The 16,753-nt window shown below is 39.1% G+C and overlaps 1 protein-coding gene across 4 annotated transcripts in view; it reads left to right on the forward strand.

Moving 5' to 3' along the window:
- DDX50 (DExD-box helicase 50) overlaps nt 1–8,823 on the forward strand; it is a 27,807-nt gene extending 18,984 nt beyond the window's left edge. For 2 of the 4 annotated variants that reach the window (XM_023746391.1, XM_014447522.2), the window contains 4 exons: nt 138–299; nt 770–889; nt 1,602–1,675; nt 1,900–2,257. In XM_023746391.1, coding sequence (XP_023602159.1) covers nt 138–299; nt 770–889; nt 1,602–1,675; nt 1,900–2,242 — 699 coding nt within the window. In that variant the 3' untranslated portion in view covers nt 2,243–2,257. Of the gene's footprint in view, nt 1–137; nt 300–769; nt 890–1,601; nt 1,676–1,899; nt 2,258–4,119; nt 4,236–6,100; nt 6,146–8,325 lie in introns of those variants that run through there. The other 2 variants (XM_006105330.3, XM_023746392.1) reach the window with 2 other exon arrangements.
- Nucleotides 8,824–16,753: the final 7,930 nt, after the last annotated feature.

Raw genomic sequence — 16,753 nt, forward strand, 5'->3', positions numbered from 1 at the left:
TATATATATATATATATATATATATATATATATGAGAAACAACAACAAAAAGAGCACAGAATGTATGGTGTTAGGGTAGGGTGCTATCAATTATAAATATGAATTGTACACTTACTTTTCCTCTTTTTTTCTAATAGAATGCCCAGTGTTTACATGGGGACATTGCACAGTCACAAAGAGAAATTACACTAAAAGGCTTCAGAGAAGGTAGTTTTAAAGTTTTGGTGGCAACCAATGTGGCTGCCCGTGGTTTGGACATTCCTGAGGTTGACTTGGTGATTCAGAGTTCTCCTCCTCAGGTAGGAAATGAGATTGGATTTGGGGAAAAGAACAGTTGTATAAATTGACTTTTTTTTTTGGAAAATTTTGCTTTTGGATATGAAAAATATTATCAGTTCTTGTCTTAGCCATTTTTGTCACTGTGGTGTTAAATTGACCAGAATCTGATGTCTTTGCAGATTGCTAACTTCATTATTTGGATGTGAAGCATGGATTTATAAAGGGAATTATAAAAAAGTTGCCATATAAAGAGTCCTAGGATAGGGTAGATAAGATTTTATTTTATTTATTTATTTTATTTTTAGATAAGGTTTTAAATCTTATCCCCCTTGTCCCAAAATTCTGCATAAAATTTTTTTGGGATGTTGGAAAAAGTGACAGGATTGAAATATTATTGGTAGTAATAGTTTTGTTATTAGCATTATTATTTGGATGTTGGAATGACTATGTAACTGCTAGATTTTTAAAAAGTATTACCTCTTATTTTTAGGATGTTGAGTCCTACATTCATCGCTCCGGACGCACAGGTAGAGCTGGCCGGACAGGGATTTGCATATGTTTTTATCAACCAAGAGAAAGAGGTCAACTAAGATATGTGGAACAAAAAGCAGTAAGTAGAGTTAATTTATTTCAGGTTTATTATCTGAGTGGTACCTTAGAAAAGAGTTCTTTTTACATTTGTTCTTACAAATAGATCTTTATAACTTTTCTCAGTTTAAGCTGCATTTGGATGTGAAGCATGTGGAGAGCTAAGTATATATTAGCTGCAAGTCTTTGTTTTAATATACCTTTCATTGTGAAGACAAAAAATCTGACTTTCTCATTTTTCCCTTGAATTTCTCCCTTGATACTAAAATCAGAAGTGCATTATGATTTCAGTACCTCTTAGTGTCAGCATTGTAACGGTGACTGTGACATTGTCTTGGTGTAATTGTTAAGATTATATTGAGTAATTATGGATTTTTTGTGGTATTTCACAATTTTTATTTTTATGATGTGTTTTTATACACTATTTAGTATACTTTGTAAAATTAGATAGGGTAATAAGGAAAAGATTCCTAGTTGTAAACAGCATCATTTTCCTTTTTTTGAGTCAGCTTAAGTTTGCAAGTGAAATTCCACGTTTGAAACTAGGGCAATTCAGAAAATCTCTTTTCTTTTTCTAGATTTTGTAATTGGCGATTTATTTGAAAAAGCAGATCTTTTGATCTGCTAGGGCTTGGAAATCTCGTCCAAGAAATGGAAATTCAAAAAGCTATATTAATTTAGAAATTAATTGTAAAGACTTCCATTTTTCTTTAATGTAATTCTTTCATTTTCAGGGAATTACTTTTAAACGTGTAGGTGTTCCTTCTACAATGGATTTAGTTAAATCTAAAAGCATGGATGCCATCAGGTATGCTTTCTGACCTTGCTGAATAATTTTTTCTTTTGTGTTAGGCTGTTCATCTTTAAGCTCTCCTAGTTCAAAAATCAGAAAATTTAATCACCAGTTTTACCAGCAGATACTTAGTTATATTAAAATACAAAAACGTTGCTCTTTCTTTTCCCATTCATTCTCTTATCTTTAATTTTTTCCCTTTGCCTTGACCAAGAAAATTTGCTATTTTTAAACTATAGGTCCCTGGCTTCCGTTTCTTATGCTGCTGTTGACTTTTTCCGACCATCAGCTCAGAGACTGATAGAAGAGAAAGGGGCAGTGGATGCATTGGCTGCAGCATTAGCCCATATCTCCGGTGCATCGAGTTTTGAACCACGATCTTTGATTACCTCTGATAAGGTAGAAATCTGTAAGGAAATGTATGTGCTTGAGAAAAGGTTAAAATTGAACCATAGCTATCTATCTATCTGGGAAGAAATACAGGAAATCTTCACTTTGCACAACACTTTGTTAACTGAAACTTACAAACCAAAACCTGTTCATTTTTTAAATTGCCATGGAACTATGCAAATCGAGAAATAGTCTGTGAAGTTAACATAGTACCATGCAAATTAAGGATTGCCTGTATATGTGGATGGTGTGTGTGTGAGACATCATCTGATCTGGCCCCCTGCCATGTCCGTATCAGATATCAAAACAAACCACACCAGAATCATTAGTTGCAAGTTCACTTACATTATAATGTAAGTGAGAGGAGTCCCTGGGTGAGGGGACCCATCAAAAAGAGCTTTCTGATGTCTGGGTGGAGAGAGAGACAGAGAGAGTTGGTGGGAGAGGGAAACAAGGCCCAGGGGAGGTAACCTGCATGTGACTTACTTGGTGTAGCCTAAATGGGTACAGCTGGGTCATCTGATGGTTTCCACTTGGCAGGTGTTAATGGTTTAGCCAAATGTCATTTTACTGAGAGTGACTTAATTGTCCAACTCTATACCTCCCTTCCCCTCTCTCTTCCTCTCCCTCCCCATATACATCTTTTTTATAAAAATTAGGTTCCGATTATAGTTTATATGTTATATTTGGTTATTATGCCTCTCTTTTAATTTGGGACTGTTTGCCCATTATTGATCTTTTAAAAGAGTAGGTCAGTTGTCTAGATAAGAGTCTAGAATATCTTAGAAACAGGATGTTAGTAGTTTAAAATGTCTTTATAGGTTAACCAAATCCAAAGCCTTTACCACAAATGTCCTACAGGGTGTCTTCCACTTGCTACCTCTTTGGTCTCATCTCTTATCACTCTCCCCTTGCTTGTTTCAGTTACCCTGACCTACTTGCTGTTACTTAAACTTAAACCTACTCCTACACAAGGCCATTGTACTTACTTGCATTGTTTCAAATGTTCTTTCCTTTTAATAACCTCATGGCTTCCTCCTTCACTTCATTCTGGTCTCTCCTCAAATATCACTATAATAGAGAGGTCTTTCTTGATCACCCTAAAATAGCTTGGTTTACCCTCTGTTCCCTTGCTCTGCTTTACTTTTCTTTATGGTGCTTATTACTATCTGACATGCTGTATATTTTCTTATTTGTTTACTGTCTATCCCATTCCATCAGCCCCCATCCCCCTCCCCATACACTACAATGTAACCTCCATGAGAGGAAGGGCTATTTATAGCTGAATCTCTAGCACCTAGTAGAGTCTCTGGAACACACACAGAAAGCACTGAAATATTTGTTAAATGAATGCCTCCGTATATATCAGTGATGGCGAACCTATGACATGCATATCAGAGGTGACACGCGAACTCATTTTTTTGGTTGATTTTTCTTTGTTAAATGGCATTTAAATATATAAAATAAATATCAAAAATATAAATCTTTGTTTTACTATGGTTGCAAATATCAAAAAATTTCTATATGTGACACGGCACCAGAGTTAAGTTAGGGTTTTTCAAAATGCTGACACGCCGAGCTCAAAAGGTTCGCCATCACTGATATATATTCTTCATGTTGATCCTTTTCCTGTACAATGAAATTTTACAGAACAAGTAAGTTTTGCTTATGTACTAGTCCCTACAGAGTTTAAAGAGTTTATAGCTTCTTATTTTTCCACTCCAAGCAAACTTGGACTCTTTCAGAATTGACTTCCTTAATTCTTTATTACCTATCTTTTCTCTGATGCTCTAGTTTAATTATCTCTTAAAGCATGGTGGGTAGAATTAAATTTGGTCTTTACAGCAATGCATAAGAGAATGGTACTTTCAATGATCTGTAAATACTCATTTTCTATTAATACAGCCTCAAAGAAGTTATTTTTTTAGCAGTCATGTTATATTGTTGGCTCATAAGTTGGCATGTTTAAGTCATGAGCTTCATTGAATTAAGACGTCATTGCTGCTGCTGCTGCTGCTGCTGCTGCTGTTGCTTTTTCCATAAACATAATGTAACTTTTATTCCTTAAGGGGTTTGCCCAGAAGAAATACAGGATGTCAGCTGTGCTTGGAAAGAACTTAACAGAAAACTGAGTAGTAATGCTGTGTCCCAAATTACCAGAATGTGCCTCCTAAAAGGAAATATGGTAGGCTTTTCTAGATAACTAAAAAGTTTAATCAACCACTGTAAATGTTTATAAAGACCAGCAGGTTTTGTTCCTTCTTTCTTTTATTGAGGCCTAATAGGATGAATAATATTGTTTTCTCTGTATATTAGTTTGTTTTATTGTAAATTTTTGGGCAGTTATTTAAATAACCCATTACTCTAGAAAACTATGAGTTATTCTTATTTTGACTATCTAATATCCAAGTTATTTAAGTTTCTGCCCATATATACTTATTGTGTGGTGTGTGTTTATTTTCTAAGACTAGGTAACTTATGATTGCAACAGCTACAACTGTTATTTAGGAAATAGACAATATTAATTTGTGAGTTGCCTGCTATTGGTGGTGGTTGTTGTTTTTTTAAAATATATTTTATTGATTTTTTTACAGAGAGGAAGGGAGAGGGATAAAGAGTTAGAAACATCGATTCAGCTGCCTCCTGCACACTCCCTACTGGGGATGTGCCGGCAACCAAGGTACATGCCCTTGACCGGAATTGAACCTGGGACCCTTCAGTCCGCAGGCCAACGCTCTATCCACTGAGCCTGACCAGTTATATTGGTTGTTGTGGATAATGGAGTGCATTAAATATTTTAATACATTTATGAAATAGCAAAGTTAAAACCATCTGTAATCTTAGTGACTGATTTCTCCTAATGGTTTTGAGAAAATATGTTATATTTATTCATCTAATTTTACTACAGAGCTTCATTTTAGTCTAGAATTTATTAACTTGATTGTTTACTAGAAGTAATTATCAGAGTTTAATATTATTTACATTCAAAAAAAATTTGTGGCAAGTATGAGACAAATACACATTCAGAAAAAAAATGTGTGCCGAAACCGGTTTGGCTCAGTGGATAGAGCGTCGGCCTGCGGACTGAAAGGTCCCAGGTTCGATTCCGGTCAAGGGCATGTACCTGGGTTGCGGGCACATTCCCAGTAGGAGATGTGCAGGAGGCAGCTGATCGATGTTTCTCTCTCACCGATGTTTCTAACTATCTCTCTCCCTTCCTCTCTGTAAAAAATCAATAAAATATATTTTTTAAAAAAAATGTGGAGGGGAGGGAAAATATAACAAGATCCTTAGGCTAAACTAGTTGTTATACTTGAGTATTAAGTTACCTTTCAACTTAACTGGCAATCAAGACCAAGGAGGAAACATCTTGGGTTACGTCATTCTCATTATCTGATAAACACTGGGGCTCTTTAGGAGAGAAACTTTCTGGCACTAAATTAATTTTTGTTAATCCTTATCTGAGGATATTTTCTTCCATTGATTTTCAGAGAGGGTGGAAGGGAAGGAGGGAGGGAAAGGGGGGAGAGAGAGAGAACAAGCATCAGTGCAAGAGAGACACATTGATTATCTGCCTCCTACATGTGCCCTCACCAGGGCCGGAGATCGAACTTGCAACCCAGGTAGGTGTCCTTGACCAGGAGTCGAACCCAAGACCCTTTGGTGCTTGGGCCGATGCTCTAACCATTGAGCACACTAACCAGGGCTGGTACTAAATTTTGAAATGACTTTATTAGGTCATTTTATTAAAGGACATGGAATAGCATTATGGTGTCTACAAAAGCTTTTCTAGAGAATGCTCTAGACTCTTAGTAGTAGTAGATTCTTATTAGATACTGTGTTTAGTTATTTTTCAGATTTAGAAAATACAATAAGCAGGCACTCTCTGCCATGCATTATTATGTATTAGCTGTTTTAATCCTATAAGCAATCATGGGACACACCTAATCTTTTTGTTTTATGGAATATAGAGATTGCCAGCAAGTATTAGCATATTAGGAAAAAAATCAGCTCATGCATCTAAATAAAATTTTTTCATTTTGTCTTTAGGGTGTTTGCTTTGATGTTCCCACAACTGAGTCAGAAAGGTTACAGGTATTTAAAAATTTTTATCTGTTCAATAGTTGAGTATGTTTCTCTATAAGATAGGGATTAGGGACATAGTAACAATATATTTATCATGCCTTAAGTCAATTAACAATTCCTTGCTATAAAATACCCACTCTGTATTGATGGGCTGCCTCCTGCGCACCCCCTACTGGGGATAGAGCTTACAACCCAGGCATGTGCCCTGACTGGGAATCGAACTGGTGACCTCTTGGTTCCTGGGTTGTCGCTGTATCATAATTTAAAACATTTCTTATAACTAATTTCAAACATATAAAAATTAGAATTGCATAAAAATCCTCATGTACCTATCACTTAGCTTCAGCAATTATCAACTCCTGGCCAATTTTGTCTCATGCCTACTTCCATCCACTTCCCCACTCTCCTAGAATTTTGAAACAAATTTTATGTATTCTGTCATCTCAACTGCAAATATTTCTATATACTTAAATATGAAGAATACTTTTAAAAACATAATCATAATATCATAATTAAATCCCCAAAATAATAATTCCATGAACCGTCCAATTTGTGTTTAAATTTCCCCTATTGTCTCCTAAATATTTTTAATATAAGGTTCATACATTGTAATTTGATGTTTCTTAAGTCTCTTTTAATCTATAGGTTCTCCCTCTTTTATCTTTTTAAAAAATTTCCTTGTATTTTATCTGTTGAAGAAAGAGATTGTCCACTAGATTCTTATAGTGTAGAATTTGTCTATTGCATCGCTGTGCATATTTATATACGTACGTTGAAACGAGGGGATTGTTCTGTTTTTTAAGTCTTTAAAAATTCAGAATGTACTGTGAATACATTTCTGTGTCAGCTATACAGTTACTTATTTTAATGGCTCCCTGGCATTTGGCCATATGGGTGTCCAACTTTTCTAAGTGTCCTATTTTCTGACATTTCAATGATTTCCCATAGAATACTGTTATAAACAATGTTGTTGTAGCTAACTCTTTATACATTGCTATGTTTATCTCTTTAAGATGAATTTTTAAAGATGACTGCTTGGCCAAATGGTTTGCACATTTTTAAGGCTTTGGTTATATATTGCCACCAATGGTGTGTGTGGGTGTTTGTCTACTCACTCTTACCAACAGGTATTTTAATACTAACTTTCCTTGGCAATTTATGATCACAATGAAGAACAGTTAATGTTGCAGGATATGACATTGATGCTCTTATGAGCTGCTGATTTGTGTATGTTGAGTTGTTTATTCTAATACCAAATTGTTTCCACTGGCCACATTTTTCTAGTCCCTAAATGGTGTTTACAAGTTTTTAATCTCCATCATCAGCTTCTTACTCCTTGCTTCTATCAATATACTTGCTGAAAACAATGCACTACTTATTAATGGCCTGTGTGTTTTATACAGAGAAGCCAGTGCGCTCTTTTAGAACGTATAAATTGAGAGTCTCAAAATGGGCCTGAGGGTTTCTCCTGAGAGTAAAACTTGGGAACTTTAGTGAATGTGCTTTATAAATGAATGAATGAATGAATGAATAAATAAATAAATGTGTATATATATGTATGTATGTGTGTATATATATGTATGTATGTATGCATTTATTTATAGATTTCAGAAAGGAAGGGAGAGAGAGAGATAGAAACATCAGTGATGAGAGAGAATCATTGATCAACTGCCTCCTGCATGCCCCCTTCTGGGGATTGAGCCACAACATGGGCATGTGTCCTGACCAGGAATCTACACTCAACCACTGAGCCACACCAACTAGACGTGAATGTACTTTTATTTATTTATTTATTTTTTCAAATGTTTTTATTGATTTTTAGACTGAGAGGAAGGAAGAGGGATAGAGAGAAAGAAACATCGATGAGAGATAAATATCATCGATGGGCTGCCTCCTGCACGCCCCCTATTGGGGATCGAGCTTGCAACCCAGGCATGTGCCCTGACTGGGAATCGAACTGGTGACCTCTTGGTTCCTGGGTTGTCGTTTAACCACTGAGCCACACCAGCCTGGCAAGTGCTTTTAATATGGTTTTTCCCCCTCTGGTTTTTAAGTTTGTACCATTCACTTTGACTTTAAAGACCTTTAGATCATAGATGATAGGCATGAAAAAACAGTGTCCTCTACTCATGTGCTTGCTTATGGTTTCTAGTTTGCCTTTATATTAATCCTATAAATTCCCCCAACAGGCAGAGTGGCATGATTCAGACTGGATAATCTCAGTGCCAGCCAAGTTACCGGAAATTGAAGAGTATTATGATGGAAACACATCTTCTAATTCCAGACAGAGGGGTGGCTGGTCCAGTGGCCGGTCAGGCCGGTCAGGCCGGTCAGGGGGTCGATCTGGTGGCCGGTCAGGTAGACAGAGTCAACAGGGGAGTCGGTCAGGAAGTCGGCAAGATGGTCGAAGACGAAGTGGAAATAGAAATCGATCAAGAAGCGGAGGCCACAAACGGAGTTTTGACTGAGAATTTGATAGTTAATCTACCAGTGTGAGCTTACCTATTTCTGCCTAATCATGTACATTATCCACCAAAAATTAGGTCATCATAGTTGAGGTATGTGTCTGCTATTTGCAAAGAAGTTGGTCGTATTTTTTTAAGAAATATTTCACAAGAATGGATGTAAACAAATCAACTTACCCAGTTACACCTTTGAATAATAAAACCTTTTATTGTCTCTTTTCATTATGCGTTAAGAATTTAAATTTTTTTTTCTAAAACATGGCAGTCAAGTTAATCTTACTTAAGGTTACTTGCATTTTACAAAATGTGTATCTGTATTCAGATTATTCCTTCTATAGAACATGTAGTAGAAAATGAGAAATCCCTTTTACATTACAGGGCTGTATAAACTGGTGACATGATTAGTTAAGGTGTTGTATTTTAAATTAGGTGTAATTAATTAAAAGAGTGTACAGAGAGTACACATTCAATAACGTATACAACATATATTGGTTGGAGTTTCTACCATGTGCCCATCATAATACTAATCACTAGGTATATAGTATTAAACAAGGCATGGTCACTGTCCTCAAGGAACTTACAGTCTAAAGAATGAGATTAGCACCTAAGGCCTAAGATGAAGGTAGGTATGAAGGTTAAGGACCTGGTTGGGGTGTGCCTACCCAGTCTTGTAATTAGGAAGGCTTTTAGAAGAAATGATGCTCAAAAGGAAAAGTAAGGCAAAGTATCAGTTGAGGTAGCCAGATAAATGTGTATGGTGGGAAGAGGAGTTTAGAAGGGAGAGGCTGTGCAGGAAGAATAGCATGCAGAAACCCAGAGGCTAAGAATAGCATGGTAAATCTGAGGACCTACAGTTAGTTCAGGTTTGTATGTGATGAGCAAAAGACAGGAATGGGAGAGAGAAGGAGTTAATACTTAACAGGGACCAGATTTTTTTTTTTAAATATATTTTATTGATTTTTTACAGAGAGGAAGGGAGAGAGATAGAGAGTTAGAAACATCGATGAGAGAGAAACATCGATCAGCTGCCTCCTGCACATCTCCTACTGGGGATGTGCCCGCAACCAAGGTACATGCCCTTGACCGGAATCGAACCTGGGACCCTTCAGTCCACAGGCCGACGCTCTATCCACTGAGCCAAACCGGTTTCGGCAGGGACCAGATTTTAAAAGACTGTGCGCCCTAGCTGGTTTGGCTCAGTAGATAGAGCGTTGGCCTGCAGTCTGAAGGGTCCCTGGTTTGATTCTGATCAAGGGCACATGCCCAGGTTTCGGGCTCAACCCCCAGTGGGGGACGTGCAGGGGGTAGCTGATCAATGATTCTATCTCATCATTGATGTTTCTATCTTACTATCTAAAATCAATAAAAATACTTTAAACACCAGAGCTCATATTTTAAAAAATGAATAAATAAAAGACTGTGCGTTGATAAGGAGTTCAGACATACCCTTGAAGATGGTGGGAACCATTAAAAGATTTTAAGGAAGTTAACATAATGAGATTTGTGTTTTAGAAAATTTATTTGCTATCCTGAGGAGATTGGATTGCAGAAGGTCCAGACAGGAGACCTCTAAAGATACTTACCTCTTTTCCCTTAATTGTCAAATAAAAATGACAACAGGCCCTGGCCAGGTAGCTCAGTTGATTAGAGCACTGTCCTGATATGCCAAGGTTGTAGGTGTGATCCCCAAGTCAGGAAGCAACCAATGAAGGCATAAATGAGTGGAACAACAAATTGATCTCTCTTTCTCTCATCAATAAATTTTTTTAAGTGTGAGAAAAGAAACACCAGCCAATACAACAATAGCCCTCAGGTGTGAATGACCTGTCTTGAACCAAAAATACATAGGTCATATACAGTAATAGAGTTGCATCTTATTGGTCATGTCACATGATAAGGTTGTGTCTGATTGGTTAATTTTTTTTTTTTTAAGAGAGAGGAAGGGAGAAAGAGAAACATCAATGTGAGAAGCATGGAGTGGTTGCCTCGTGCCCTGACCAGGGATCAAACATGCAACCTGGATATATATCCTGACCGGGAATCAAACCCACCACCTTTCAGTGTACAGGAAAATGCTCTATCCAACTGAGCCACGTCAGTCAGGGCCAGACATTGGTTTTTGTTGTTCCACTTATTTATGCATTCATTATTTGCTTCTTGTATGTTCCCTAATCATGGATTGAACCCTCAACCTTGGCATATCTGGATGATGCTCTAACCGACTGAACTATCCATCCAGGGCTGGTTAATTCTTGGTACAAGAAATCCTTATATAAATGTATAGGCACCTGATTTTTTACAAAGTCACTTTGGAGCAAAAAGGATAGTACTTATTATTGTAAATCAAAATTAAATCTTTTGTCAGATTGGCAAAAACATTTTTTACTGTACTGCAGAATTTTAGTAATTAGTTTACTAGTATTGGTGCCATGAAATTAAAAAGGTTGAAAATCACTGTTAGAGTAATACAAGATAGAGGTGACAGTGGTCTACACTAATGATAGATAAATTTTTAAAATGTATTTTATTGTTGACAGTATTACAGATGTTTCCCATTTTCTCCCATTTTGCCCCCTCCACACAACCCCTGCCTCACCCCAGGACTTCCCTATGCTACTGTCTGTGTTCATGGGTTATGCATATATGCATAAATGTTCTTTGTGTTTTGGGTTTTTTTTTAATTTATTTTTTTTCTTCTTTTTGTGCATAAATGTTCTTTGATTAATCACTTCCTGAACTGTCCCCCCAATTGCCCCTCCCCTTCCACCAAGATCTGTTACCCGGTCTCATGCATCCATACCTCTGGACCTATTTTGTTCATCAGTTAATTTTGTTCTTTAGATTCCTCTTATAAGTGATATCATGTGATACTTGTCTTTCTCTAACTGGTTTATTTGGCTTAGCATAATAGTTTCCAGGTCTATCCATGCTGTTTCAAAGATCCTTTTTTATAGCTGCATAGTATTCCATTGTGTAAATGTACCACAGCTTTTTTTTTTTAATTGATTTCAGAGAAAGGAAGGGAGAGGGAGAAAGATAGAAACATCAATGATGAGAGAGAGTCATTGGTCAGCTGCCTCCTGCACAACCCCTACTGTGGATTGAGTCCACAACCCCGGCATGTGCCCTGACCAGAATCGAACTTTGATCACTTGTGTACCACAGCTTTTTTTATCCATTGATCTGATGGGCACTTGGGCTGTTTCCAAATCTTGGCTATTGTAAATAATGCTGCTGTGAACATAGGGGTGCCATATAGTCTTTCTGATTGGTGTTTCAGGATCTTAGGATATATTCTCAGAAGTGGGATCACTGAGGCAAAAGGTAGTTCCACTTTTAATTTTTTGAGGAACCTTCATATTGTTTTCCACAGTGGCTGTACCAGTCTACATTTCCACCAGCAGTGTCTTAGGATTCCCTTTTCTCCACATCATCGCCAACATTTGTTTTTTGTTCATTTATTGATGGTAGCCATTCTGGTGGGTGTGAGGTGATAACCATTGTAGTTTTAATTTGCATCTCTCTGCTGATTGGTGACCTTGAGCATTTTTTTGTATGTCTATTGGCCATCTGTATGTCCACTTTGGAGAAGTAGACACTTCTCAGGTCCTTTTAAATTGGATTGTTTGTCTTCCTGGTGTTGAAGTGTGTAAGTTCCTTGTATATTTTGGAAATTAAACCTTTTAGGTAACATTTTTTAAAAATATATTTTTATTGATTTCAGAGAGGAAGGGGGAAAGAGCATAAACATCAATGATGAGAGAATCATTGGTTGGCTGCCTCCTGCACACCCTCCCACTGGGGATTGAGCATGCAACCTGGGCATGTGCCCTGACTGGGAATGGAACTGTGACCTCCTAGTTCACAGGTTGACACTCAACCTCTGAGCCATGCCAACCAGACTAACCTATTTTGAGTGATGAAAACTGAGGCACTTTAGAGGCTGTTGATTGTCCAGAACCACATAGCTAGAAAAGAGGACTGAGAGGGAATTCACAGGCACACCGATATATTAACTGAATAGCAGAGGAAAGGGGGGCCCGTTAAGAAGGGATAAGCAGAAGAGGGTACAGAGAAAGCCTAGGAGTGTGAGGCTTTCAAAGGAAACAGTAGATGAGCCTGAAATGGCCATTGGACTTGGCGAAAAGAGACATTTGACATAAAGAACAACCATATAAATATACTGTTGAGAGTAGAAGCCATTTAACAATGGGTTCAACAGGAGATGGGAAATAAAGTAGGGACAACAAAGGAACATGTCTTCCAGAAATCTGGCTGTGAATAGGAGAGAATAATCTAAAGTTGGATGCATAAGAAAGGACATGAGATCACAGTGAGCATTGTGTGTCTTGGTCAGGGTCTGGGGGTTAGGGAGGATTAGTATATTGAAATATTAATATGGGAAGGAGCCAGAAAGGAGGGGAGAAGATAAATAATATATGATGGAGCAAAATCTCTATGAAGACCCAGAGGGATGAGATCAAGCACACATAAGATTTTAGTCTTAGATGTTAGAAGCACAGCTGCAACATTTTGTCAGGAGGAAAGTGATTATCATGTAGGTAAGTTTTAAGGTGTTAGGGTAAAATTGATGAAGTACCTGCCTCATGTCTTCTATTTTTTTCTTGCATCATCATCTACTGAAGTTGAAGAGGGAAGTACTAGACTGGAAGGTTTGAGGAAAGTGGAGAAATGCTGGAGTATTAACTAGAACAAGATGGAGAACTCACCAGGCAAACTGAGGGTCACAGGTAGCTTTGAGGGTCTAGTTGAGATTAGAGACTGAATTTGTAATGGCAGAAGTTAGAATGATCAAATGATTTTCTGTAGCAATGCTCAGCATTCTGTTGTAGGAGTGGAGACGGGAGACAGTTCACTGATCCAGGATTAGTTTTGCTCTGTGAGATGAAAGGATGAGCAGGTGAAAATGTTAAGGACTCACCAAAAGTGATTGGAGTAATGCCCATAGAGCAGCGGTTCTCAACCTGTGGGTCGCCAACCTTTGGGTTGTGAGCACTTTGGGGTCGAATGACCCTTTCACAGGGGTCGCCTAAGACCATCGGAAAACACATATATAATTACATATTGTTTTTGTGATTAATCACTATGCTTTAATTATATTCAATTTGTAACTGAAAACATAGCGTATCAGATATTTACATTATGATTCATAGCTAGCAAAATTATAGTTATGAAGTAGCAACGAAAATAATTTTATGGTTGGGGGTCACCACAAAATGAGGAACTGTATTAAAGGGTCACGGCATTAGGAAGGTTGAGAACCACTGCCATAGAGTCTAGACTGCTTAGGGATTGAAATGAAGATGGGTTGACAATGGAAAGTGTAAAAGGACCAAGGGGCTGAAGATCAATGAGGGATGTTTGAATTCGAGGGTTTGGGAAGACTGGTGCAGGTTGTGCTAGTAGGCCTGTGGTGATAGGGGGACGGGGGAGGTTATTTCAGTCGGGGTAGTCAAAGAATTGAGAATTTATGTTATGTGGGTAGTTTTCATGTGCAACGAAGTTTCCTAGAATGAAGACAAACCAGGAGTGAGGAGGAGAGAAGACTAAGCCAGGTGCCAAATATAATGAATAGTGGAAATTGTTATAGGAGGAATATACTGTGATATAATGCTACATATCTTCAAAGAGATAAGTGTATTTACATGAAAGTGAAGGAATAATAGTTTGCAGATGGCTCTGAGGAAAGGGGAAAGGCACTGATGCCAGGCAGGGTACATGGAATGTGAGGGAATGCGCAACACACGTGAGAAAGCTGTAGGGGGTATTATTTTTCAGGAAGTCAGATTACAGTTAAGCCCAGGAGCAGCGAAAGACTCTCAGTGCTGGACTGAGAAAGGAGAAAGTTTTGATTATGGGAAACAGGGCTCCAGATAACTATGACTGGGGGCAAAAATCTCAGTTGGCTCTGATTCAAGTAATTGTGAGCTCTGGATTTATACCCAAGATGATATAGGATCTCTATTTCTAAGTGCAAGAGTACTAACTAGTACTTCAGTCAGAATGTGTTGTACATGTATAATGTCCCAGGCACTATTTTGGGGGTACAAAGGTGAATAAGGAGTGCTGAGTATCTGCTCTCAGGAGCTCAAAATCTAGTGACATAGTTGGACACATAAACTTAGATCCAGTGTGGCTCAGTGATTGAGCATTGACCTAGGAACCAGGAGGTCATGGTTTGATTCCCAGTCAGGGCACATGCCCAGGTTGTGAGCTCCATCCCCAGTAGGGAGTGTGTAGGAGGCAGCCAATCAATGATTCTCTCATCATTGATGTATCTAGCTCTCTCCCTCTCCCTTCCTCTCTCAAATCAATAAAAATATATTTAAAAAAACACCCCAAAAACAAAAAACTTAGGTCCATGGCATTGAATAAATGGAATGATTTGAGAGCTCTGCACAAGGGAACCTAGCCCCACAGAAAGATTTTGGACATGTTTATTGCACATGAATTAAGTCAGGTAAACGGAACAGGGAAATGGGAATGAGCATCCAGGCAAAGACACAGAATCTTCTATCTATATAAAAGCCTAAGCAGCCATTACAACGGAATGACCGGAACAACCAGTTGCTATGATGCGCACTGACCACCAGGGGGCAGACGCTCAATGCAGGAGCTGCCCCCAGCCCACAGCCCCTGATTGCTGATGGGGCCTGCTGGCCAACCTCCTGGTCCCTGCCCCCCAGCTGGCAGGCCCCGATCACCCGATTGTGCTGGGCCCCCAGGCAAGGACCAGGAACCATGGGTGTGTGGCAGCGGACTCGGTCCCTTTCCCAGGGGGGCTGAGGGCCGGCTCTCTCCTTAGCGCCAGCAGCCAACCTCCCAGGTCCCTCTCCTCATCACTCCCCCTAGCCAGCAGGCCCCAATTGCCCATCAGGGCTGGGCCCTGGGCTGGGACTGGGAACCGGTGGTGGGTGGCAGAAGCAGGCGAGAGAAGGAGAAGGGGGAAGGTGGGGAACGGGCAGTGAGGGAAGGAGGCAGGGAGATGGGGAAAACTCATGGTGGTGGCAAGGGAAGGAGAAGGCAGGGATGCGGGGAATCTGATTGGCCCTGATTGCTGGCCAGGCCTAGGGACCCCACCCACGCATGAATATCAAGCACCAGGCCTCTAGTAGATAATCAAACAACAAGGTCTAAATATGGTGAACTAATGAATCTCAGAGGGAAGGGGGCGGGAAGAGATTAACCAAAGAACGTATATGTATATATGCATAACCCATGGACACAGACAATAGTGAGGTGAAGGCCTGCAGGGGCACAGGTGGGGGACAGGAATGGGGTGGAGAAAGTCATGGGGGGGAGGAGACATCTGTAATACTTTCAACAATTTTAAAAAGAATGAGAGCTAGAATAATATTTAATATGAAAGAATAGGTGACATTTGCCCACTCAGAGAAGCCAATAATTGTATTCTGGACATAAGAAATTTCAGCAGATCATGGTGGCCGATGATGATGATCCACAAGTTAATCAGAACAGTTCTATTACAATTCCGAATATTGTTTTTGAGATGGCTCTTCTCTTTTAATAAAAATTTGAAGATTTGAAATAAATATGGTGATGGCTCTTCTTGTTGGGATCTTCACTATAAGGAGAGCAGTGGTGGAGACAAAACAAGAGGCATATCTTGGGATGCTGCATGAAATGCTTCATAGGCCTTGTTTTGGCCACTGAAATATTTCAGGAAAGAGAGTGAAAAAGGTAAGTATGACCCGGCCAGTGTTGCTCAGTGTTTATTGTCGACCTATGAACCAGGGGTTCATGGTTTGATTCCCAGTCAGGTCACATGCCAGGGTTGCAGGCTCAATTCCCAGTTCAGGGGGTAGCCGATCAATGATTCTCTCTCATCATTGGTGTTTCTATCTCTCCCCTCTCACTTCCTCTCTGAAATCAATAAAAATATATTTAAAATATATATATTAAAAATAATTGCAAAGCCAACCTTTGTGCTCCTTCCAGTTCTAGCCTACAGTAGGTTCCTCCTACTCTAGGTGCCGGCAGCAATCAATTCACGGCCAGGCGCTGAGCAGCCGGTGCTTGGAACCAGCACGTGGGGCCCCGCCTCCCTGGGGCTTTCTCCTTCCGGGGGACACGCTTTGCTACAGGAAGTGACGGAAGCTGGGTGGACCAA

Source organism: Myotis lucifugus, unplaced genomic scaffold (assembly GCF_000147115.1).
Source record: "Myotis lucifugus unplaced genomic scaffold, Myoluc2.0 scaffold_671, whole genome shotgun sequence".
Classification (NCBI taxonomy): domain Eukaryota; kingdom Metazoa; phylum Chordata; class Mammalia; order Chiroptera; family Vespertilionidae; genus Myotis; species Myotis lucifugus.